The sequence below is a fragment of the Aspergillus brasiliensis genome (genome assembly GCF_001889945.1).
Source record: "Aspergillus brasiliensis CBS 101740 unplaced genomic scaffold ASPBRscaffold_5, whole genome shotgun sequence".
NCBI classification, from domain to species: domain Eukaryota; kingdom Fungi; phylum Ascomycota; class Eurotiomycetes; order Eurotiales; family Aspergillaceae; genus Aspergillus; species Aspergillus brasiliensis.
In genome coordinates, this window is record NW_027137446.1 from 888,156 (window position 1) to 913,053 (window position 24,898).

At 49.8% G+C, this 24,898-nt stretch overlaps 9 protein-coding genes across 9 annotated transcripts; 5 read left to right on the forward strand and 4 right to left on the reverse strand.

The window, feature by feature from the left end:
- Positions 1–13: 13 nt before the first annotated feature.
- On the forward strand, positions 14–3,780 carry rom2 (putative Rho guanyl nucleotide exchange factor (Rom2); the record flags this gene model as incomplete). Its single annotated transcript, XM_067622669.1, has 4 exons — positions 14–2,669; positions 2,732–3,162; positions 3,209–3,649; positions 3,703–3,780. 4 exons carry the CDS (start codon positions 14–16, stop codon positions 3,778–3,780), a joined length of 3,606 nt encoding a protein of 1,201 aa, XP_067479831.1.
- Positions 3,781–4,583: 803 nt separating this feature from the next.
- On the reverse strand, positions 4,584–6,923 carry ASPBRDRAFT_175857 (HET domain-containing protein). The gene is made up of 2 exons (XM_067619815.1): positions 6,189–6,923; positions 4,584–6,137 (listed from the first exon to the last, which is right to left on the reverse strand). Exons 1-2 carry the CDS (start codon positions 6,762–6,764, stop codon positions 4,635–4,637), a joined length of 2,079 nt encoding a protein of 692 aa, XP_067479832.1. The 5' UTR covers positions 6,765–6,923; the 3' UTR covers positions 4,584–4,634.
- Positions 6,924–8,605: 1,682 nt separating this feature from the next.
- Positions 8,606–10,165, reverse strand: aspA (putative septin AspA; the record flags this gene model as incomplete). Its single annotated transcript, XM_067627232.1, has 5 exons — positions 8,606–9,506; positions 9,566–9,653; positions 9,710–9,826; positions 9,897–9,966; positions 10,151–10,165. 5 exons carry the CDS (start codon positions 10,163–10,165, stop codon positions 8,606–8,608), a joined length of 1,191 nt encoding a protein of 396 aa, XP_067479833.1.
- A 1,165-nt stretch (positions 10,166–11,330) lies between these two features.
- Positions 11,331–13,268, forward strand: ASPBRDRAFT_546728 (phosphatidylinositol-3,5-bisphosphate binding protein HSV2). The gene is made up of 5 exons (XM_067627275.1): positions 11,331–11,817; positions 11,899–11,937; positions 12,006–12,103; positions 12,159–12,515; positions 12,580–13,268. The coding sequence occupies exons 1-5, from the start codon at positions 11,709–11,711 to the stop codon at positions 13,108–13,110; spliced, it is 1,134 nt and encodes a 377-aa protein (XP_067479834.1). The 5' UTR covers positions 11,331–11,708; the 3' UTR covers positions 13,111–13,268.
- Positions 13,269–13,425: 157 nt separating this feature from the next.
- Positions 13,426–14,360, reverse strand: ASPBRDRAFT_123242 (uncharacterized protein; the record flags this gene model as incomplete). The annotated part of the gene is made up of 2 exons (XM_067617582.1): positions 13,426–14,239; positions 14,305–14,360. 2 exons carry the CDS (start codon positions 14,358–14,360, stop codon positions 13,426–13,428), a joined length of 870 nt encoding a protein of 289 aa, XP_067479835.1.
- A 539-nt stretch (positions 14,361–14,899) lies between these two features.
- On the forward strand, positions 14,900–16,825 carry ASPBRDRAFT_123074 (dynein family protein; the record flags this gene model as incomplete). The annotated part of the gene is made up of 6 exons (XM_067617570.1): positions 14,900–15,056; positions 15,146–15,307; positions 15,392–15,774; positions 15,838–15,931; positions 15,982–16,610; positions 16,679–16,825. 6 exons carry the CDS (start codon positions 14,900–14,902, stop codon positions 16,823–16,825), a joined length of 1,572 nt encoding a protein of 523 aa, XP_067479836.1.
- A 708-nt stretch (positions 16,826–17,533) lies between these two features.
- Positions 17,534–19,278, reverse strand: ASPBRDRAFT_124747 (spermidine synthase; the record flags this gene model as incomplete). The annotated part of the gene is made up of 3 exons (XM_067617727.1): positions 17,534–17,932; positions 17,997–18,291; positions 18,341–19,278. The coding sequence occupies 3 exons, from the start codon at positions 19,276–19,278 to the stop codon at positions 17,534–17,536; spliced, it is 1,632 nt and encodes a 543-aa protein (XP_067479837.1).
- A 447-nt stretch (positions 19,279–19,725) lies between these two features.
- On the forward strand, positions 19,726–20,455 carry ASPBRDRAFT_123419 (uncharacterized protein; the record flags this gene model as incomplete). The annotated part of the gene is made up of 2 exons (XM_067617596.1): positions 19,726–19,900; positions 20,001–20,455. 2 exons carry the CDS (start codon positions 19,726–19,728, stop codon positions 20,453–20,455), a joined length of 630 nt encoding a protein of 209 aa, XP_067479838.1.
- Positions 20,456–23,234: 2,779 nt separating this feature from the next.
- ASPBRDRAFT_195281 (putative serine/threonine protein kinase) lies at positions 23,235–24,572 on the forward strand (the record flags this gene model as incomplete). The annotated part of the gene is made up of 1 exon (XM_067620847.1): positions 23,235–24,572. One exon carries the CDS (start codon positions 23,235–23,237, stop codon positions 24,570–24,572), a length of 1,338 nt encoding a protein of 445 aa, XP_067479839.1.
- Between the last annotated feature and the right edge of the window lie 326 nt (positions 24,573–24,898).

Sequence of the window (24,898 nt, forward strand, 5' to 3'; positions counted from 1 at the left end):
CGACATACACACCATGGCCGATTTAGGGGGTCAGCAAGGCCGGAACTACCGGCCTTACGGGCATCCCTCCGCTTTCCAACGTGATGCTGCATTCTCCGAGATTTTTGGCGGAGCACCGGGTCGCTCGCAGACGATGACCTCCCAGACTCCCCCATTCGCCCAAGATCGGGCCCATACCATGTCTTCACACGTGCCCCATCCGCAAATGCAGAGGGGTCCGCCACCACCCGCGCGCCAGATGCAGAATGGATACCCCCCGGGCCCGCCCAACGGTTATTATCAACCGTACGGCGGAAGCGCAGCTACAATGACCTCCCAGCACCCTTCCCAGAATCCTCCCCGCCCCTATCCCGGACGCTCTGCTTACCCTCAGCCACAGAGGCTGGATTCAAGGCCGAATAATGGCCCACAATATCCGGATGCAAAGGGCTACGCTCGACCAGTACCCCACGCGGCTCTGAACTCCGACGCTTACAGATCGAGGTCAATGGCAAGGTTGGGAGGGCCACCGGTATATCAGCCACCATCTAGTGGCTTCAACCATACTTCTGCAAACCATTTTCGCCAACAGCCCTATAATGCGGGTGCCGCCCCCATGACGCCTCAGGGACGTGTGGTTCCGGAGAGGAATCAGAACGAGCGCTCTATGTCATTGACCACTTTCTCTACTGACCGCGACCACGCTCATACAACACAAACTGGACGGGTCATCCCTCCCAGGCGACAGCCGTCCGGCCCTAGCCCACCCGCGGAAGCTTCATACCCAGCAGAATTGATCAATGCATATGATGTCAACGGAAAGTCTCGTCCCCCTAGTGATGGCTCCATGAACTCCCGCACCATGTCCATGGCATCCACTGTTGTTCCGGACCGTACTATGAGCATGCAAAGTCAAATTGCTCCGAAACCTAGTAACACGTCGACTCTTGTCCCCAGCAATTCCCGTCGGAGTAAGGTACCGCTAGTTTACCCAGCCCTGCTGTCCAGAGTGGCCGATGTCTTTCGTGAGAGGATTACACTCGCTGAACGGCAAAAGAACGGACTGTCGTATCAGAATGCGTTCTCCGGTGCGGAGGCGGTCGATCTGATCGCCTTCATCATTAAAACTATGGATCGCAACTTGGCCCTGCTGCTGGGACGCGCTCTGGACGCGCAGAAGTTCTTCCACGACGTAACATATGACCACCGCTTGCGAGATGCTCCGGGTGAGCTTTACCAGTTCAAAGAAACCATGGGAGAGGAAGCGCCCAGTTCAGAGGTAAACGGAGTGTTCACCCTATTGACTGAATGCTACTCGCCGACTTGCACTCGCGACAGCTTATGCTACTCCATTGCTTGTCCTAGGAGGCTAGAACAGCAAGCTAGACTGAACCTCAAGCCGCAGCCGGGACTCCGCTCCTCTGCCTCCAAGGGCAGCTTGCACGGAGACGACGATGACAACGACAACCAGAAATTGTGGATCAATATGGTTCCCAAGGAGATATCTGATAGCATTGACGACCGTGAGAAGAAACGCCAGGAAATCATTTTCGAAATTATGTACACCGAGCGCGACTTCGTCAAGGACCTCGAGTATCTACGAGACTTCTGGATGAGGCCACTGCGTTCAGCAGGAAACGCTAATCTCTCGCCAATCCCTGAACATCGACGGGAGAAGTTCATTCGCACGGTATTCGGAAATTGCTTGGAAGTCTTGAAGGTCAATGGCGGATTGTGTGAGGCTCTCAACACTCGCCAGAAGGAGAATCACGTAGTCAAGACGGTCGGTGATATCTTCCTGCAGCACGTGCCACGCTTTGATCCATTCATCAAGTACGGTGCAAACCAGCTTTACGGAAAGTACGAGTTCGAGAAAGAGAAGGCATCAAATCCGGCTTTTGCGAGATTCGTTGAGGAAACAGAACGTCTCAAAGAGTCACGGAAGCTGGAGTTGAACGGTTACCTAACCAAGCCAACCACCCGTCTGGCAAGATACCCCTTGCTCCTGGAGCAGGTTGCCAAGAATACGGCAGACGATAATCCGGACAAGCAAGACATTCCCAAGGCTATCAAGCTCATCAAAGATTTCCTGTCTCGCGTCAATGCTGAGAGTGGAAGGGCCGAGAACCATTTCAATCTCGTGCAGCTCAATTCAGCCTTGAAATTTCCCCCGGGCGAATACGTCGATCTGAAACTGACAGAAGAGAACCGTCAAATGCTGACGAAGATGGCTTTCAAGAAAACACCAACTGATAGTTCTGAAGTTACTGCATACCTTTTCGATCATGCGGTTCTCCTTGTGAGAATCAAGATCGTGAACAAGCGGGAAGAGTACCGGGTCTACAGGAAACCCATCCCTCTCGAGCTTCTGGTCATTGCTCAAATGGATGAGGTGATTCCCAGGGTTGGTGTAGCGAAGAGGCCCTCCTCTAGTCTGCTCTCTAACAAGGCTGCTGCGAACCCGCCCACGACTAAAGATGGCCTTCCCATCACTTTCAGGCATCTTGGTAAGGGTGGGTATGAGCAGACTCTGTACGCCACTTCTCCTACGCAAAGAAGGAAATTCATCGAAATGGTGGAAGAACAACAAAGAAAACTTAGGGAGCGGAACAGTAACTTCTACAATAAGACTGTCCTTTGCGAGAAGTTCTTTACCTCTGTCAATCGGGTGAATTGCCTTGTCCCGGTTGGTACGTTATTACTCATCTCCTCTTATAGCTTTCGATGTATTTGCTAATGGCCTTTCTGGCAGACGGTGGCAGGAAACTCGTGTATGGTACAGATAGCGGCATTTACTTGTCTGAGCGTTGGCCCAAGGATAAATCGGCTAGGCCTAGACGGGTTCTCGACGTGAGCCAGGTTACGCAAATGGACACCCTGGAAGAGTATCAACTACTCTTGGTCCTGTCCAATAAGACGCTCTCGTCTTACCCAATGGAGGCTCTGGAGATTACAGAAAGTCAGAACACAGTCGCAAAGCGGCCCAAAAAGATTCAAGGACATGCGAACTTCTTCAAGGCCGGTATCGGACTGGGCCGTCACTTGGTGTGCTCGGTCAAGACTTCGGCTCTGTCGACGACCATCAAGGTTTACGAACCCATGGATAATCTGGCTAAAGGCAAGAAGAAGTCTGCGGTCAGCAAGATGTTCCAGAGTGGCCAGGATAGTCTGAAGCTCTTCAAGGTGCGTCTAGTTTCTGCCTTCGTCTTTGTGATTGGGTCCCTAACAGCCAGAGCAGGAATTTTACATTCCCGCAGAATCGTCGTCGATACATTTCCTCCGTTCTACCCTTTGTGTTGGGTGTGCACGTGGTTTCGAAGTCGTCAGTCTGGAAACAACCGAGACGCAGTCACTCTTAGATCAGGCCGACACCTCGCTCGACTTCGTTGCACGCAAGGAAAACGTCAAGCCGATCCATATAGAGCGTATGAATGGAGAGTTCCTACTGAATTACAGTGACTTCTCTTTCTTTGTCAACCGCAACGGTTGGCGCGCACGCCCCGATTGGAAGATCTCATGGGAAGGTAATCCTAACGCCTTCGCCCTCTCTTACCCTTACATTCTTGCTTTCGAGCCAAACTTCATTGAAATCCGGCACATTGAAACGAGTGAATTGGTCCATATCATGACCGGAAAGAACATCCGCATGTTGCATTCTTCCACGCGAGAGGTAAGCCGTCTTGATTCACGTGACGTCTACCTACACCTCTAACTGTTGTTTAGATTCTGTATGCCTACGAAGATGAATCGGGCGAGGATGTAGTGGCAAGCTTGGATTTCTGGAACAAGCCGCAACAATAGGCCTACTGATATAAGAAGAAAGAGAGGGGGGGAAATACAAGAAATAGCTCATGCACCTTGACTGCTTTTGACTGCACTTTAGAATGGCCCTATGATGGTCGCAGAGCGCATATATCCACTGCATCCTTTTTTTACTTCTTTGAAGCTCAGTTCTCGCTGACCTTTTGCGGCCCCTTTTACTTTCTTGAGCTGTTCCGAGGATCTCTTTTTATAATACCTCCATGTTGTCAATTTGATCTGTCTGTATCAGGTCAGCTTGATCAAATTATCTTTGTACAATGAAGCGCATCAATACCACATGCTTATTCAACTCTTATCTTCCACTTACATCCTAGATGTACTTCCATGCCGGTCCACGACTGACCTAGGCACCAATGCGTTGTAGAAATCAAGAATGATGAGGACATCTAACTTAGCTTTGCCCTAATGCCTGAACCAGTGACCCCCTGATCAACTTAGTCACCTGCCTACCCTACTGTTCCCGGTCACATGGTCAAGCCGATCTGGTACTATTCCCTTTAGAAAGTATAAAACACGCCTCATCATCATTCCAAACAGTCTTCTGACTCTGAGGTATCGCTCGTGTTTAAGCCCTGAGAGCCATTCATATGTGTAAGTATTATAAGGACAGACAGCTTTGATGGATCTTTGATCCTAAATGAGCATGCACATACTACTATTGCTATTTCTTTGAGTCTACGATCATGTGAGGCTTCCTCTTATCCATTTTGTAAAGAAACAATGGAAATAGAAAAAAAGCATTCTTGAACTTCAAAATCCAGCGCACGTGCGTTGAGATTGTACGAGCATTTAATTAGTGTTAAACTTTTTGCGTCTATCATTTTCTTCTTCCTCTACTGCTCTAAAATGATGGAAGTCGGTTTTCCCTTGTTTATCAAGGACCTTCGAAGTTCCATCTCCCTCTTTCTCCTTCTCCATGCTCTTTGCTGCTCTAACCACTTCTTCAGAGACCGGGAGACCCTCTCCCCCTTGGTATAAGAGGGTTTTGGAAGACTATCTCCTCTGTGTAGAAAGAGGACCTCTAAAATTTTACGTCCATGGCTGCCAATGTTCTCTGCTGCTACTTTGACAACCTCTTCGGAGATAGGAAGACACTCCCCTCTGTGTTGAAGGAGAACTTCCATGGCCTTATATCCGAATTCTCCGTGATTGCTTGCTGCTGCCTTGACTATTTCTTCAGAGATGAAGAGGCTCTCCCCTTGCAGCTGTAAAAGAAGTTCCAAGATAATGTATCCACTGGGTCCCTCACACTCTGCTACTGCCTTGGCCATTTCTTCGGGGCTAGGTAAATCGCCAAAGTTCACATCTGCTGAACGGCGATCCTTTGCAGCAGCTTCAAGCAGCTCTTCAAGGATGGGCCTTTCTGTGCCGCTTTCATAGAGTAGATTCTCTATAACTTTGCTCTCCATGTTCGAATCTCCCAAAGCATCCAGGGCAATTATGGCAATGGTCCGCATGACGTTGTTTCGTCGCATTTCAACCTCGCAAGGCTCTTCATGGTAGTTCGGCGCCATATCAATGAGCTTGGATCTAACTTCCAAGCCGACCTTGGCTTGATTAGCCAGAGGCATTCTCCACGTTAATAATATATCGCAGAAAGAGCTCATATGTCGATTTTTCCTAGTTGTACTGAAGAGCAACCCACTGTGCTCCTGTCGAGGTGTCACGGCAAGTGCTATTATCGTGAAATGGTCCCTGCAAAGCCTAACAATACTTGGCTTTGATGCACCTTGCATATGCAAAACTATATCGCCGTCCTGTGGGGATTGTCCAAGAGCTTGAAGATTCCAAGTTTCATAAGTACCACCAAAACGTGGAGTCCGCGTAGTATCATTCATATAGACGTTCATATTCTGGTGTCCGAAGATTTCGCTGTCCTTTTGAACAGAGTAGATATGGCCTAGAATTCTTCCTTTGCCTTTGATGACAGCTGTATCGAACCCCTGCCACGTCTCCACAGAACAGTCCGGGAATATGTGACTGGTGACCTGCTTCAATACTTTCTCCCAAGGAAGGTTATAGTTTGGTTTTAAAGCGGCCGTGACAGGGTCAGCACTTAGTCCTAGAAGTGCATAGACTTTGTCATGCTGCTCGGTAGCGTCATGGCTGCAGTACATGCTGACAAGTTCCCCGATAGTCAACGTACCTCGTGAACCGGGTTCGTAAATTGGGCGGCAAAGGGCACCGTTGATAAGAAAAGCAACAGGACCAACGCTTGCTTCCAGCCTTGAAGAGAGACTTAGCTTTCTGAGGCCTTCACAAAACATATTCCCTTTTATCTGGATCGGACCACACATTATATTGATAAGTTGCGCTACACCAACTTCTTGAAGCACCTATTATGATTCGTTCAGCGAGAGTTCTCTCAAAGATTCTTTGTATCTTACCCAGATTCGGCGAAACCAAGGTCGTTCTAGCAACTTCGAGAAAGCTCCCTGGTATTCCTCAGTATCTATATCCTGTTCTTCTGCAAGGCGCCGAAGCCCTTCAAGCGCTTTATCGCCATCATCATAGGCCTCTCGAAGCCAAACAATGACATTTTGGGCCTTCGCGTAGATCGTCCGCATCAATGGGATCTGCTTGGCTTTCTCGTCCAGATTATTCTGATCAATGCAGATCGCATCAACCCACAGTACTCTGTCAAGCTGCCGATTCCGGAGATATGACAACGCGACATAGAGGTTATCGGTTACGGGGAATTGACAGCCGTTCAGTGTAATCTTTTGGGACCTCGTACCACTTCCCCATACATAAGAAAGCGCCTCGTAGATATGTGGGTCTCCATCGATCGTGTCTAATGCGAAGTCATAATTGAAAATCTCGCATTCTATTTCCGCATTTCTATCCTCGTTTGGCAGGAGACGTATCATGCGAGTAGTGGGACGTGGAGACTCTGGCGGGAGCTCTGTGTAGGTAAAGACAGGCCCTGCCAGACACGAGTTGCGTTCTGCTCCTTGAGACATGGTATAAATCCAAGTCTCTCATGCGCTGTTCAGTGGATATTATATGAACCTTTTGTCAACGCGCTATTCAGTAGACCAAAGACGATATATCGCGTCTATCTGGAGAGCAGACGGGAAGATATGCTCCAACCACTCATCCAGCATGGGGCAAGGAATCGGAGATGAATCCCTGGGAACGCACTATTCTGAGACAACTAAATACAAGCGCGCCACATCTGGCAGGAGCATGGCGCTGAGCTGGTGCGGCTGAATCGCGGGGTCTCTGATGGCGATCAATGCTAACAATATGACTAATCTCATGAGGATAGTTAACTATTTAGTTATTCTCAATCTCCTTAGACAGCTAGGAGGAGGCATATGATGGTTTCTTCAAAATCTTTATAATTTTCATAGATCATGATCTTTGATTTATCTCTCCCCGTCTGTTGTCTATGCCGAGTATACCGGGACCAATCTGGATCTTTCCCCTTGAACTCGACTTACAAAGGCCACACACACATCTCCATAGAAAGTAAGGCAAAGACCGACGGTTACTTTTCATGGCATACAACTACAAACAATATGCAGTCTCTGACGATTGTTATACACGTAATTGTATTTCGCCAGCATCTACCCCGGTGACTGGCCGCCAATGTGGCTAATAGGTCAGTTACTACTAGTATTATTAGTGTTCGCTAGTAGTATAAAGTCTGGCAGAGCCGGCAAAGATGAATATTACTAGGATTAAGAACTAGTTACTATGGATTATTACTATACATATGGCAGACTATGAAGTACTGCAACTGGGTCTATTTGCTAGATAAATATTCTAGCAGTTCATCAACAGCATTTGTGAGTATCCCAAAACAATAAATAACTTCTATCGATTGTGTATTTACGACTCGTATCAATATATCGGGTACATCTCCCAACTGCCAAATCGTCAGCTTAGTACTAGTAACCGACTTCCAACTGTAGGTGGTGGACAACACGCTCTAGGTTTCATGGCTTGCGGACAGAATAAACGACTCATAACCATACAACTACATGATTCTATATATAGCTTATCAGACGGAACCGTGTAGAAATGAAGAGTCCCAACTGGAACCTGATGCTGTTCTGAACGACAATTTGGTGTCTTGTAGCGCTCTACTTATACTAGTAGAATGTAAACCTACGTGTAATGTTCCCGGAATAGAGCATTTGCTGACTATGTCACTAGAACCTACATACCGAGACAGGAGAAATTCGGATCTTTGGTCCTCATATACTACTATTCAACTAAGACATATGATGATAAGATTAAGACATGAACCACGAGCACAAGGAATATGAAACGACAAAAGAGGGAATCTTGCTGCGCTGCTTGAGATTGGGACAGGTTTCATCGACAAAAGCAGAAATGGGAAAAGTAAAAAGGGATGGGCAATGAGAAGGAGGTTATGCAGGTCCAGCGACAACTGTCAGCAAATTAAAAAGATGCTATCTCTGACCCCAAGCTTCGCAACATGGGCAGCGCGAAACAGTTCGGAGATCTTTCGACCAGATTAAAGAAGACATGGGAGAAGCCAAAATAGGGGAGAGGGAAAGAGCAGAGCAGCAGCAGGATTCCATCACCTCTTGTCCGCCACCCTCTGGATTCACAAAGAGGAATGCTGCCAGTCGTCAAGATAAACGGAACGTTGCATTTTCCCCTCTCCTCTCGGATAAGAAGCTATTAACGTGAATAAACGGTCGACTAATCTTTTCCCCGTCGACAGTCACAACTGTCGTGCCACGAATCTCATTACATAGGCACAAACGGCGTCCGGGGTCAACATGCAAGATCCGTCTCCCTCCGGGGAACAGGTTCAGGAAGAGCTTCAAGCATCGCTGATGCTATCAATCTGACTCTGGCTTGCTTCACGCGCCATGCGAGCCTCGATCTCCCTCAGCTGACTCTCACGAGCCAGCAGTTCCTGGCGCTTCTCAGCGATCTCGCGCTGCACCTTGAGTTCGATCTCGCGGAGCTTCTCCTCCTCGCGACGAAGCTGCTCTTCCTTCAGTCTAACGGACTGGGATGCTAGGTCTTCTGGGTTCATCGAAGAGTCTTGTGTACTGTGGCTAGGAGTCAGTTTTCGTTCCAGCGGACCGTAACAACGGCAAGCGGGGTATACATACGGCGAAGCACCATCAACACTCTTGCTGAGCTTCTCAGTACGGTAATTTTCGTAGAGGAAATCGTGAGTAATTTCCTTAAGATCTGCGAGGTGGCTGTGAAGAAGAGCGCTGCGGATGGCCAAGAAGTCCGAGTGACGGGGGTTCTCAACGTCCACGACACCCCAAGGATATTGCCTAGCCCGCACCTTCTTGCCGTCAATCTCAACGAAGTCCTCGGAGCCAACAATGGCAAACGGCATCAGACCACGGAGCTCAGCATTCTCCTCCACGGTGTCCTCGTCGTCCTCCTCGATATCGTAAGGGAAGTTGTACACGGGAATGCGGTAGTGCTCAATATCCTCCATGATAAGCTTCTTGGATTCGGCCAATTCGGCGGGGGTGAGAGAGTCGGCCTTGCCGATAACGGGGATGACGTTGACACGAGGAGAAAGGCGCTTCATCAATTCGATGTCCAGCTCACGCAGTCCATGGCCGGTCGGTGTGATGAAGTAGAGCAGGACGTGAACACGGTTGTCCCTGAAGCGGGGGTTACGCTTGATTCGTGATTCCTCCGCAAGAATGTCATCGTATTGGCGCTCAAGGTATCCGACGATTTCACCGAAGCTATTGGGACGGTCAGTATTCGTAGGGGGCGTTGGGAAAGGCGGCCAAGTTCAACGTGCCTTGCTTCGTTGTCAATCTGATCTCCGAAACCGGGGGTATCAACGATGGTGAGGGAGATGCGGGTGCCTTCGTCGTCCAATTCGAGCTCTTTCGAAATATTATTAGTGGCGTGTATGCTGGTGGTCCACATGGCGGTGACTTACCAACTGTGACTGGCTTGATGCGGACACCCTCCTCAATGTGAGCGTTGGCCGGGTCGTCGCAGTCCTTGCCTTCTAGGACCTTCTTTCCGCAAAGAGTGTTGACGAAGGTGGTACGTCCTAACGAGAAAGGGGAATGCGGTCAATTCTATTCTGCATTCGAGGCTGGTTCATGGGATGCAGCACATACCGGTTCCGCTGGCACCACAGACCATCAGACAGAACTGGATACCCTTCTTGACATTCTTCTTGCGACGGAGCTTCATCTGGGAATTAGAACAAGAAATTAACCGTGGACAAACCTCTGGCCGAGAGCCTGAAGACAGAAAATAAAAGGAAATGAGAGTTCAAGGGACAATGGACGGGGTGGGTTGGGAGGGAGGGGGAAGGAGCATGGATAGGCTTCAGAGCAACAAGGCCAGAAAGGGGAAGGAAGTAACATACCGCGTTGAACGACATGGTGAATTAAAAGGGGAGGAATGGAGGAAATTAAAGAAGAGAGAAGAAGAGATTGAAGAAAATAGAGGGAGAAAGCGAGTGGCAGAGACAAGGACGAAGGTGGTTTGAGCCAAAGGAAAGGAATGGGGGGGAGAAACAAGAGAGGTGGAATGAAGGTTGAATGAATTAGATGGAGGAGTGGATGGGATGTGGAATGGCTGCGTTGCTCCCCTGAGGTTCGACGACGGGCGGACACTCTCTGGGACAAGCTGGAGGGACTAACTAAAGAGCCGTTTGGCTGGCGCTTGCTACTGATCTGGCAGTTAGGGGAATTGCTAGACTCTCTCTAAGGGGGGATTTCCTCCCTCCCGTTTTCCTGCCCGTAACAGCTTTTACCTCTCTGGAACGGTCACAACTGCCCCCTTTCACCCTGCAGTCCCCAACGGTCCAATCACCACCCTGGTTCTCTCTCCAGATTGATCGGTCGCTGGTAATATTGGTATCACGCGTAACCGATGATACTTCGATACCTTACTGGTCGTACCACTCCCACTTTTCTAAACAATTCAGTTACTCTCCCATGGATAGCGGGCTCCCAGGCACGGTTCCTGTATGGAGTAAATGGAGTCTAGTAGTTATCCCCCTACTAAGCACTTAAGCTACATGCTTACGAACGCTTTGTTCAGTTGCTTAGATAGCTGCCGTTTTCAACGTAGGAGCTCTTCTACTTACTTATTAGTTATTTCTTTGCCCAGACCTTGTCTTTGGGTATCTACCTACTTGCGTATCTTCCAACACTCATTATAATACCTGTCCAATCTGGGGACGCCTTGATCATCAATTATTGTCTTTTCACTGAGAGACCACACACTTCAGGTCTCCACTCAGCGGCCAGTGCTAGGTCTCGATGGGGAATTTGTTCCTTTAGTCCAGCTCACATATTATCCGCTAACCTGTTCTCTGAAGTCCGGAGCGACAAGTCAATCGATTGAAAGCATAAGTGGTTGCTGCAATGTCTGGCTAGCCTCTGTGCTCTCCCCAGTTCTTTCTCAGGGGTCGGGGGCAGCAGAAGGCGTTTCCACCGCCGCCGTGGGTCGCTGCGGGCCGCCGTAGCGGTAAGCAATTACCCAAATACCATACGGCTTGGTATTTTATGCCTCAGGCCTGAAACAATGGCTCCGAGACATTATCACGGAATAGTATACTTTACCGCATAAGTGTGGACTAACCGCGCGGGTTCGAATCACGCCCTTGTCAGGACTTTCTTTTTCTAATATCTTAATCTCCCTTGCCGAAGTATATTAAGAAGTTCTTTTTCGGCTTCTGTCTGGGTGTACGATGATATGCATTGATCTCCGTTGAACAACATCACCACCTCTGCGCAGACAGTCTATTGGCCCGGCATCCGCTGCCCTTCCGGCATCCCCAGCCAAAAGCGGACCCCCGGGCCTTATCTACGTTACTGATGCTCGGGTGAGGTCAGCGACCGCTGTCGATCTTCTAGTTTCTTGTCTACCTTCTCTACCATCTAAAGCTCTCATGGCCTCTTTCCTTGGTGGCCAGAATGAACACACGACAGGTTATCGATGAGTCTGTGGGGCCATTCTCACTCTCTTCTACATTCAACAATGATAGCTCCTGCTTCGCAGTTGGCTTGGACACCGGCTTCTGTGGTAGGTCCTAATCATGCCTTCCCTGCAATAGATACCTTTTCGGGATACCCAAGCTAAGAACAATATGATATCTATGTACAGTCTTCAATACCGACCCATGCGAGCTCAGAGTATCAAGAGGTATAGACGATAGCTGCAGCCTCGCCCTCCTTCCGCTTCGTATCACTAACACCGTTCACTCCATCCAGATTTCAATGCCGGCATCGGGGTGGTCACCATGCTTGGCCAGACCAACTACCTAGCTATCGTTGGCGGAGGGAGACAGCCAAAGTTCCCACAGAATAAGGTGTGTGGGGTTCTGCATCTACCTGGCGCAGCTTACGCTCACACAACGGTCGCAGTTGGTCATCTGGGATGACGCAAAACAAAAAGCAGTAATTACGCTGGAGTTCCGCACCTCGGTCCTGGGCGTCCGACTTTCCAAGTCGCGCATCGTTGTCGCCCTCCTCAATAGCATCCACATCTTTGCCTTCTCGAACCCACCGCAAAAGCTGTCTTATTTCGAGACAACGGATAACCCACTGGGGCTGGCTTGTCTAGGGCAGGAGGTGCTTGCTTTTCCAGGTCGATCCCCTGGCCAGGTCCAGCTGGTGGAGCTTGAAACGGGGAACGTCAGCATCATCCCTGCACATAGCACGCCGTTGCGCGCGATGACTTTGAGCCCCGATGGTGAAGTGTTGGCGACGGCGAGTGAAGCGGTATGTCCCTGACCTTCCGACTACGGTTGCGACGCAGACTACTGACGAGGCGCATTCTATCTAGGGCACCTTGGTCCGGGTCTTTTCAACGGCCAACTGCACTAAAATGGCCGAGCTACGACGCGGTGTTGATCATGCGGTGATATTCTCGCTTGCCATTTCGCCCTCGAATCTCCTACTAGCGGTGACTTCTGATAAATCTACCCTGCACGTATTCGACCTTCCCCATCCTCGATTACCGACGAACCGTACACAAGCTGCAGCTTCCACGACCGAAGAACCAACAAACCAGAAATGGGGCATTCTTGGGAAGATCCCACTATTGCCAAGGGTGTTCTCTGATGTGTATTCATTTGCAAGCGCCCACTTTGAGATGGGGGACGAAGGACCACCTGGTTCACATTATGTCCCGCCCCTTGGTAACTCATACGGGAGCCCGTCGAAAGGCGTTATAGGTTGGCGCGATGATAGGACCATTCTTGTGGTCGGTGCCGGCAGGGACGGCCGGTGGGAGAAGTTCGTTCTGCGCGAAGGGGACGATGGAAAGCGGTATTGCCTAAGAGAAGGCTGGAAAAGATATTTGGGGGGCAGCTGAAATCCCTCTTAGCGGGATGAAGAGTGATTGTTCACAGCACTACCTATTCGGTTTGCACCAAGGTAGTAGTTGTCCCAGATGCCGACAAAATCCCGTATGCAAAGCGCATGCGTCCATGACAGCAAATTTCCCGATATGGACACATGAGCCGGTGCAGGATGAAGCAGCGGACTTGCATTTCAAGAACAGGCGCTTGATTGCAGCCTTCGGCCACTAAGATCCTGGAGATCTTTTATTGGATGGCTTTCTCCTAGGATCGGTTGAGAGACTTAGTCGTCATTAGCATATTTAATATTTAGATAGCTTTCCAGACATTTAACGGTGTCGATCATGTCTATCTCTGTAGCGTCGGGAGTCGGGGGATCGCGACGCGACTGGCGTCCTGTCTCTGTCAGACCTTTCCCTCCTAGATGGAGATCTAGCTCTATGAGATCGCTCTTCCCTCCTGGGCGACCGATCCCTGCGTCTTCTCTCCGAATCTCGGTCGTCGTCGTGTCTCCGGCGGTGAGAGCGGTGATGGCGGCTTGATCTCTCACGGCTGTCACGTCTCCGAGATGATCTCTCGCTGCTGCGCATCTTCTCCAGGGCGAGTGCAACTTCCTCTTTCTTCTCCTCGATAAGGAATTCCTTCATTGGATCTTCCTCGTCGTGGTTCTTAATCAGCTCCTGTAGCTCGATCTCCTCCTTGAGCAGAGGCCGTCTGGCGGGCTCCTCTTCCCTTGATTCACTTCCCCTTCTCTTCCTTCGTCTCCTCCGCTCATCATCTGTATCTCTATCATCATGATCCCTGCTGGTCGTATCACCCATGAGCTTTGCGACATTGTCTGTTTCCTCCTCGTCATCGCGCCGCTTGTACCTCACGTGGTCCACACGCAGCACTCTCCCCAGAACTGTTGCCCCACCCAGATTGTCGACAGCGAGATCTGTACTGCGCTGGTCTTCGTACTTCAAAAAGGCGAAGCCCCGACTCTTCCCGGTCTCTTTATCGCGCACCAGGTTGATGTGCACGGGTTCGCCGTACTGCGAAAAGATGGTTACAATATCACCTTCGGATAAGTCGTACGGTAGTCCACCGACGTAGATGTATGCGGTGTCTCTGTAGTCTGCGTGCCAGGAAGCTTCCGGGGGTCTAAGATCGTTCACGATGGTTAGCATAGAAATCAATAGTCTGGGCTGAGGATAAGGATGACATACATGGCATTTTCGAGCTCGCGCTTATTCAGCTGTTGGATTTGGCGGATATTATTCATGATGAATCAAAGAATCGCAAGGGCGAGCCAAGAACCCAATCAACAACACAAGGCTGGATGAAAGTGCAGCTGAACTGCGCCGGCGAAGCAAGAGAGTGAGTGGCTGAGAGGGAGGGATTGGAAGCTGCAGAAAAGCTGGCGGGTTCAGCTCATCACGGGCTGGCTCCGCGGGAGGGTCCCACCCGCAAGAACGCCGACACTTTGGATTGTTTACTGGAGTGCAACTTGCGTCTTTCTCGACAGAACCGCCTTCCTCTTGAACTGACAGCCCCCACCATCTGTGTGATTCGAAAAGCAACAGCGGGCTTATCTACGATACCGCTCATCCGGGTGGGCAATTTGGCCACGGACCCGCCGTTAAGAGATCGTCCCCAACGCCAGATTCCCCTGACCCCAAATCCGCTTGCTTGGACCGATATCCACCATCTCGTCCCAACTCCGCGGCTCACGCGTCAAAGCCGTCGGACTAGTCTCACGATCATTACGACGTTACATGGCATGGTCTGCGCCAACCGGATATAGACAAAATCGAACAGACGATGTCTGCGTCAACCCAAATCCCCGGCTCCAGATTCGGCACCGGAAACAATAGCCGGCCGTCGAGCAAGGATGGGCCCAAGAAGAACATCTGGTCGTCTATGCTGGATAGTGTCGCGAATGGAAAGCGTCTGCCGGAGAAGAATCTGCTTATTCTAGGTGCGAAGACCTGGTTTCTGCTGCCGTTGAGCGGTATCGACAATTCATCCTTTCGTGGTTGGGTCGCTAATAGTCGGACTGATTTCCAGGAGGTACGCCTGAGAGTCAAAGAGAATTCCTAGACACACTCGCCGCAGATTCTTCCGACCCTAGTTTGTCGAACGATAAGCGAAAAGGGAGGGTACCACCGGTAGCCAACCAGTTCGCTTTGGGCTATACATATCAGGATGTGCTAGATGCGGACCACGAAGGTAATTGATTCCTTGGGCTCGGTTGAGTGGTGGGCTCAGCCTGCGTTGTACGGGTTGCTAACCAAATTGCGCTCTGGCGAATAGATACTCTTGCGCGCGTCTCCGCATATTTACTCTCTGAACCGTCTCTGTCTTTCGCTCCCCTTCTCAAGCCGCTCCTGACCCCTCAATCGATTCCGGAAACACTCGTCGTGATTTTACTAGACTGGTCGGACCCGTGGACATGGAGTCGGCGACTCCGAGAATGGGTCCGTCTTCTCCGGCACGTGCTGATATCGCTCGACGACGAGACGAAGATTGTCATGGAAGAGAACCTCACGGAGTGGAGGGATCGGAAACGAGGCATGGATTCGAGTTCAGGAGGGGCACAAGGGTTTACCAGCTCTGGGGGTCCTGTGACGATACCGCTGGGGCCAGGCGAGTGGGATGAAGGGCTTGGAATTCCCATGTGTGTGGTCTGCCAAGGGGTACGTTGATCTACTCAAGACTTCCGGCAAGACTTTATACTGACAAGTTCTCGCATCATGCAGGCGGACAAGATTGAAAAGTTGGAGAAGGATCATGGATGGCACGAAGAGCAGTTCGACTTTATCCTCCAGTTCATGAGAACACTACTACTTAAGCGTAAGGACAACAGCCAATACCGCTTGAAATCCAATTCTAACAAGAAGCAGACGGCGCATCGTTGATCTACACTACCCCGTTCCTCGCAAACTCCTTGCAGAGCCTAATACACTCCTCCCTTGGCATACACTCTCTCCTGAAAAGACAGTCCCTCAAACACAACGTGATCGACCGGGACAAGATCCTTGTTCCCTCGAATTGGGATTCCTGGGGCAAGATCCGAATCATTCGTGAAGGATTCGACATGGAAGGTGTATCGACAGCATGGTCGATCGAGATTCAAGACCCTCCCGAGCCACTCAGCAATGGCATCGATGATCGCAATTCCGAAGAACAGAACGCAAATGCAGTGGACGACGGGACAAGCGCCGTAGCGATCTTCGAGCAAACTATCCAGGACCCGAAGCGCGACACATCGATGGCTCTAACAGGCAGCCAACGAAACGGAAACAAGATCGAGGTAGACACATCCGACATGCAAAGCTTCCTCACGAAGCAGCTCGAGGTTTTAGAGCAGCTGAAGGCGGAGGACGAGAAGGACCGCGCCGCGAAGAAGGTGCCCCAGCTCGAGATGTCCCCATTAGACGATAACGGTCGAGTCAACGAGCACATTGGACCCGTACAGTTCAACATGGGTGGTATCCAAGTCGACGCAGACGATATGCTCCGGAAGCTGAAGGTAAGATACCTCCCCTCACCATTTTCATCTTTAGAAGAACATTAACTGACCATTTCAACCACAAACAGGAACGCGAAGCCAGCCGGTCCCAAAGAAAGGAAACCCTTTCATCGTCCGCCGGTGACGAAAAAGCCCACAACCAAGCACTAGCGAACTTCTTCGCCGGTCTGGTCAAGAAACCCGGGGCAAGTCCCCGCGGCAGCCCATCAGCGTAAAAAAAGATAAAGCGATACATCGGTGGTGGGTGGTAGATGCTTCTTTATAATCCTGTCATTATGGCGGTCATTGTTCATGTTGATGTTGATGTTGGATTGTAATTTTATTTTTTTCTTTTTTTTCCTTTTCCTCTTCCTTTTCATTTTCATTTTCACACATTCACGATGCAGTACATACATAACATATTTGGAATGAGTGATTATAACTAACGGGGGAAATGTGGCCTGGCTGGCTTGGTGACATCTCGTTTTGTTACTGCTGCTACTATCTCGTTGCTGCTGCTGTTGTTGTTGTTTGTGATACCAGAATGGATTAGGCTGGCTTTTTTTTTCCTTAGGAGTCGGAGAAAGATGAATTGAATTTTCGATAGTATCTAAGCGCTGCTTTTCTTAATTGCTTGAGCCTTGATTCGAGCCTTGATTATGGTTGATTGAAAGACTTCTTCTCTTCATTAGCGTTGGCTTGGGAGGTCTTGTGGATATTGAAGAATAACTAAATGATACACTAGCTTGGTTTATGTGTCTAGTACTCCGTATTGTGAGTTGAGTAGTAGTCCACTTCACAAACCAGAAATTAAGTTGTATTATATACTTATAGTATTTTATCTGACCACCCGAAAACCATAACTAGGAATACACGTATTCGAATCTCAAGATAATATCAGACTACTTTGTTAAACTGTCAACAAAGAGCCATCAATAAGATGATCACCAATTCTCCCAAACAAAATCAGGCAGCACATGACGCATGATATTCCAATGCTCGAGAGCAGCCCGATCCTGGTACTTATGAAGCAGGTTCGTATCCTTAGAGAGGAGTACACGACGACCGCCCTTCTCGATAGTCTCGAACCGACTCGCGTCGATTTCAACCTTCGGCATCAGATACATCTTGCGGAACTGGCTGCCCATGAAATCGGCGGAAACGGGGTCGCGGAAGGTGAGCGGCGTAGCGGCGCTCTTCTTGCAGAAGATGACCATGTTGGTGAAGTCGGCGGTGAGGTCGGAGTCGGAGGCCTCGCGGAAGATGCGGCAGGTGGGGAAGACGTATTGGATAGTGCGGACGGTTAGGGCGGCGGGGTAGAGGGAGATGTCGCCGGCGTAGTTCTGGTGAGGAGGGTTAGGCGATTGGTTGAGAGTCTGGTGAGGAGGGTTTGGGATTGGGACTTACGATGGCAATGACTCCGTCGTCCTTGAGAAGGGCGGACAGGCCTTCGAGGAACTCGAGAGTGAAGAGCTCGAGGGGCTCGGCGCCTCCGGTGAAGACATCGTGGACGATGTAGTCGTACTGGGCTGGAGGAGTACGCTTCACGAAGGCGGTGGCGTCGTCGATGACGGCGATGTGGTTCGAGGGAAGGTGGAAGTATTCGGTGGCGAACTTGTGCACGACAGGGTCGATTTCCACGATGGTGGTCTCGATGCCGTGGTGGATCAGGGCAGAGGGGGTGGTGCCGACACCGAGGCCGCTGGTAGAGGTTAGGTTTCTGAATGCGAAAGAGTTGCTGCTGAGCTTACATGACAAGTGCCTTGCTGTTGGCATCCACGCGGGGCTCGCCGTGGTCGGTTTCAACCAGACGGACAGCCTCAAGCATGGTGAACACCGAGTAGATCGGGTCCATGACGGCAGGGTTGTAGTTGTTGGGCATCTTGGTCCACTGGCCGCCGAGCAAGCTGTGATCGCAACGCATGACACGGAACCCATCACCCAGGTTATCCAAGACGGAGATGTAGCCGGTGGTGGAGTCCTGGCGGGCAACAAGGGCGAATCCCTCATCGTTAAGGAAAGAGTTCAATGCTCCGGAGTTCATGTGGACATTGGACGTCATGGAAAATAGAAGGGAGGGAACAGCGAAGATCAGAAACTTGGAAGGGGCAATAGCGGAGTAGAAGACTGGCAGCAAGAGTTGGAGACCAGCACGGGAAAAGAAGAAAGTCGTTCCAATGAACTTGGCCAGGAATGCTTTGGCGAACTTCTCGCCGGTCTTGTAGAGGACATAGGTGACCACGAGAGGAACGTGCTCAGCGACTGCCTCGCCGTGCTGGCTCAGATCCAAGCCCGACTGCACCAGCTTACCAGCACAAGCCACGGAAAGCAGGACCAGAGGGTAGTAGGAGATGACCTCCGTGACTACAGCTCCGAAGGGGTTTCCCATCACGGAGCTCGATGCGAACAAGAAACTCTGAACGGTAGGAACCCAGAATGCCACAACAGGGACGAGGAAAAGAGCCCGGCGGCCAGACAATCGCTGGATGTGGTCCTTCAGGAACCACCCAGCAGCGCCAATGAGTGCCACTCCATAGCCGTGGAAGATATGGGCAGGAGCCGAGCCATACACCGGTGTCAGCATCAGCACCGTCAATGGCGAGTAGAACGCTGTCAAAAACAGCAGAGCAGCACCAGCCAGCAGCTGTCTGGTGGTGGACTGCTGGACGAGACCAGCAAGGGAAGACATGATGTCAGACCCCCAACCCTGAGAGATTCTGGTAGGACTGATCAATTGAGAGCTTCTGTAGGATCCTATCAGTCTATGTCCATCTCGCGACTGTATGTTTGCTGGCTTCTATTTAACAGCGGAAGAGCTGGGACGGGGGGGAGCTTTGATGCAACGCCACAATGTGGGCCAAGAAGAATCCCTGAGGACCCATGATGTGAAACAGATTGAAACCAGGCTAGTCTTACCGGTACTTCTCAGATAGAAAGTCGGACTGATCAACGGACGGTCATTATTCGCTCAGGCGACGTCTGAACGCTGAGGATAATTTCCTTTGCCGCCCGCGCGCTTCCGGCCCGAATTGGTTTAGTTCCCCCGCGTGTCTCGCCGCGGTTCTCTTCATCCTCAACTTCCCATCGTCATCCACCTTTGGCTTCTGGTCTTCATCATTCAACTAATCCGTCCATTATGCCTCTTTTCCCCATGGGTACGGGTGTCGCTCCTGAGGCAGGCTCTTCCCAGATGGAGTCAGACCCCGTGAAAAGAGCCCAGTCACCATCGCCGGCGACGAAGATCAAAAACCGGCGCAAGCGCTATCTGGACATGCACCCGGAGTATTTCTCTGCAGATCTCGAGCTAGCCGGTCCGCTCGCTCTGTCTCCTTTAGACTGATTGGTTTCACATTCAGTCACTCTGTCTACGACAGGGGATGTTAAAGCCAAGCTAATAATCCAGCCCTACAGACCCGTTGCTGTATGACCGCTTAATCCGTCGATTCCAGACTCCAGCCGAGAGGGAGGCTGAAGGACGTGCCAAAGGCTTCTCGGGTGTGCTGCAAGCGGACCTATGTAGATCCGAGGCCAAGTTCGAAGCTCTTTCCCATCCGGATCCTCACGCCATGTTCAGCTATACTCGGGGCCCCAACGGAGAGATCCTCGCGGAAGATCGAGACGAAATACCTCCGAACAAGGAAGAAGGGGAGAAGGCGTGGCGATGGGAGATGACCTTGCGATTCTTGAGGGGTGAAGATGACGACTTCGATTATACCTCGGTTGATGACAATGACGAGTACGATGATTGGAATGTCGAGCAGGAAAAGTACTTTGATGATGAAGAACCAGAATGGCTTGTTGAAGGGGTAGACGATGAAGAAGTCAAGTCACATCTGCAAGGCGAAACTGGGATCCAGGATTTCTGAACGTCAAATCAGGGCTCTCCGATGTGGCTCATCGGGGTGTTGTGGCTTTGACTCAGAATTACTGGCTGCTAGTTATGCTCAGTGTTTTCCCTCGAAATATGCACTTACTGCAGGTCTTCACTTATTCATCTGCTCTGCAGCTTTTGGTTATAAGCGGAAGTCGCCGCTGCGCCTATTCGCAGTGTGTTCTCGCCATATGGGTTGAGAGTCCATGCCCATATCACACGATCAGAACGGTCCCATCAATGACGCATCTTCCATATCCGCAATGGAGATGCCTCAAAGCTCTTGCTTTGGCAGGCCCTCTTACCCTCATGCCATGATGAGGATTCAGTGCTTTTCACCGTGCATTGGACTTAGCAAGAGTGTATGTGCCGTTCGTGGATATACCTGATGAACGGGGCAACAATATCCAAGATTGGTACAATACTTGCTCTCGACCGGATTGGGTACCTTATCGATGTCACGTGCTATTCAGTCGTCATCCTCACTACTTTGCAGGGCTAGCATCTTTGGTGACTCAGTCGGCCAAGTGATCTGATAAAAAGTCTTCAATGATGATGTCAGTTATCGCTCATGGGTTGAGCGTTTACGCTGTGGAGCAGGAACCAAATAGTCAAGCGGTTGAGCCATGTTGGCGTGGTCCAGTTCAATGTGCTTTAGGAAGTTTGGAAAGGCAGACTGGCGGCTGGACTGTGGACATGTTTAACACTCGTCTATATTGAATCTCGGAATTGCCTTGACCAACAAACACTTCATCTTTCTTTTTCGTGCCCATGGCGAAGGCATTAGTGCCGGTGGATTACAGAGCAGGCAAGCATAACAGAAGATATGTAGTAAGGTTTCGCTCCATAGTATGTTAGTACATCTCTATAATTTAGTCACCAAGAAAATACGGATGATTTATAACGCCAAAGTCATGTGTTGTACTTTAGGTAATATGCATAATTTGAGCTTGAAACTGACATAATCTATTCCCTGTGTAGCATGTACTAGGTACACCGCAGTAGATATAGATGGTATGGGAAGCAGTTAGTTCGAATCCAGCACTTTAAACTTATTATTCTGGATTGTCGGTTGAGTTGCTTGCATTCAATCCACCAGGGTCAATTACTACTACACTCGACCTTTCGGATATAAACCAGCTAACCGAATAAAAACTAACGATGTAGACACCCACGTCTTCTTTAGCAACACAAATATTATCGACTTAACTACCAGCACAAGCCTGCTGAAATGGACGACGATGTGCTATGTCCCCTTATCTGCATACAATTTATCCCACATTATGTAACAAGAACCTTGCTTTACACATTCTGTGACTTCACCTGATTGAGGTCCACAGATCCTTACCCATATTATCGTCACGGCCTACCGAAGAAGCTTCCTGTCACCGCACTGCCTCTACGTCCTCGAAGATGACAAGTATATTGAAGGTGATTCGACAAGTGCTATAGACATGCACTATGAGTACGACAAATCTGCCTTCCACGGGAAATCTATCGATGATGTTGCTTGTCTTCTTTGAGAAAGGGTAGCTGGAAGCAAAGTAGCAACAAACGTGTTCTAGATCGCGGACGACCAGACAATCAAAGATTATAGCTTACTCCTAGTTCAAGTTCAACCTAGTGAGAAGGCTCAATCCTTTATCGGTGTTTCGACTCGCATGTGAAATTATCAACGGGATGGCGAGGTCTGTCTCTCATCCTGAACACCCAATATCAATTCAGGACCTTCAGAATGATGTCGATGATGATGGCGTGTATCGGGGTGGTAGGAAGGACTCATACACATATTGTGGGACGCGGACTGTCTATCTTGATCAACAAGAGGCGTTACAATAGAGCATTGAATAGGAAACTCCTTTTGAGGACTACTTTGAAGTTGATCGGCCAGGGGTCATGCCATGATGGCAGGAAGAAGGGATTTAAGGCCACATAGCAGATCTGCCAAGTGTCCAATTCTAGTACAATGCTTGACCATACTAAATTTAACTAAATGAAAGTAGAGTACTATATGCGAGATGTGTAGTATGACTGTGATGCAGCCCGCTCAATACTCACGCTAGCATCTTGGCTTGATGTGTTTGTTGGTCAAGCCGATTTCGAGATCCTCTGTATAGCATCAACAATGCCGACCTCCGTTACATTTAATCTTGTTCTTCTTGAAGTGATTATTTCGGTCATTCAATACGAATACCGATTCAATCTCATCCTCTAAGAACTGGTGAATCAGATGTATCTGCACCCTATATCTATTTCTATATTCATAATGTACACTCTTGAGGATTTGGGCTACTACAACATCTCATGCGACTATTGCCTGCGGCCTTCTATGGCTCTGGAGCAGGTGTTGCTAATGACATCGCTTGCCCGGCCATGATCATGTCATGATGTCGTGAGAAAACTCGTCAGGGCGCAAGTATGACATGACTCTATTGCCTAGATGCCGCTTCCTTCCCACAGAAACTCCACGTCGTCAACATCATCCTTCTCATCGTTCAACACTCGTTCTGCAAAGTACTGTTGGCTTCAGCTATAGCAGAATATAGCTCTGTAAGCACAACATAGCTTTGGAGCCCATTTCAGTCGATCATTCGCTATATTGGCTGCAAATCTTGGCTCTTCGCTCCCTTCCCTATTCTTTTCCCTTCGTTTCTCGTTGTGACCTACACAACGATATCATATCGGATATACCTTGCTTTCAGGTATATCCTCTCGTGGATCAGATAAAGATTCACTCATCTCAACAGACTCGTATCAAAAAAAAAAAAAATACGATGTCTTCCACTCCCTCTTTCTCGTCCTCCTCGAGTACTGCCCACAGTGTCGGCTCCAGCGAGCTGGACAATCGCCTCGGGGAGTCGATCACGCCTGGCCCCAAGCCCACTTCTGGCCAAAGCAGCTCCTATCAAGCTGTTGAGGTCCCCGACGATTTCAGCACGAGCATAACCTCGGAAGCATCCAATAGTCTAGATGTGCTTCAGCTGATGAGAACCTATAAGTTCAAGAAAACCTCATACATCAGCGAAGGAGGAGCTTTTGCAAAAGGTGCCTACGCCCAGGTCTGTGTCGTCTGTGATCGTAACAGCAAGGACAGGGCTCCTCCTTATGTCGCCAAGGAATTCTTCTTCGAGAAAGAGGATGTCTCATACAAGAATCTCGTGCGTGATATTCGTAAGGAATTCATCGTCGCTCGGAAGGCTCGTCATCCAAATATCGTTAAAACTCTTGACCTTTGCATCAAAATGGAACAGTCAAGCGTTGCCAGAGAGTACTGCGTTGTCATGGAGTACTGTAGCCAGGGTGACCTCTTAGATCTCATCGCGATCGGCCACCTGAGCACCACTGGCCAGTTGTGCCTTTTCAAGCAGCTTTTGCGCGGCGTAGCCTACCTTCACAGTCAGGGCATCGCCCATCGAGACCTCAAGCCGGAAAACCTGCTCCTCACAGACCAGGGCGTTCTCAAGATTACCGACTTTGGCTTCGCCGTGGTCTTCAAGGACCACAATATGGATCCCGATACAGTTCGCTATTGTTCGAACAAGAAAGTCTGCGGTACCGAATGCTACCTGCCACATGAGGTCTGGTACACTACATACTACGACCCACGCCGGCTCGATGTGTGGGCCTGTGCCTTGATCGGACGTTGCTTGTTCAACTTGAACTTGGTCTGGGAGGTCTCTGATATTGATGTTGATGAGAATTTCAGATGGTTTATGGTTACCTGGATGAAATTTTTGAAAAGCCGGTATGCTAGCCTTATCGAATGGCCTGGCATTCACTATTGGGCGCCATGGTTCCGTCTTGAAGACTACCCGAGCCCTGAAATATGGTCTTCGCTCCTTATGATGCTGCACATTGACCCAGAGCAGAGGTCCACCATCGACCAAGCCTTGAATGATCCTTGCATTCAGGCTATCGAGTGCTGTTCCCCGACGGGGTTTGAGACAGCTTCTACTCTCCCTTCCTCTCCTTCTTGTCAATATGATCATCATAACCACTATCAACAGGGGCTGCCATCACAACAACGCCCATCAGACACGACCACCGAGTCCTCGCACCCGAGCGTTCTGAAATCAAGCGGCAGCAATACACCAGTATCTTTAAGTGAGTAGTGAATAACTCGCTATGAGCCTATATAACTCGGGTTCATGGTTCTTGAACCCTCTAGCTGAGATAATCCTCAGCTTACTACACGAATCCAGTCGCAGTGCAATAGCTCTGCGGTTGATTATGTGAAGACTCGATCCCAAATATATGGGCAGAACAGACATCATCGACACATACCAAGTCAGCAGAATGATATAGAATGTGTCTATGTCAAGGCTTTTGATCGTACCATTTACAACAACCCGACTACGACATGATCATTCGTCGTGTCGCACTCTGTGGATCGGATATTCATATCAGACCTTGGGTCTTGAAGCGGCAGACACCCTGC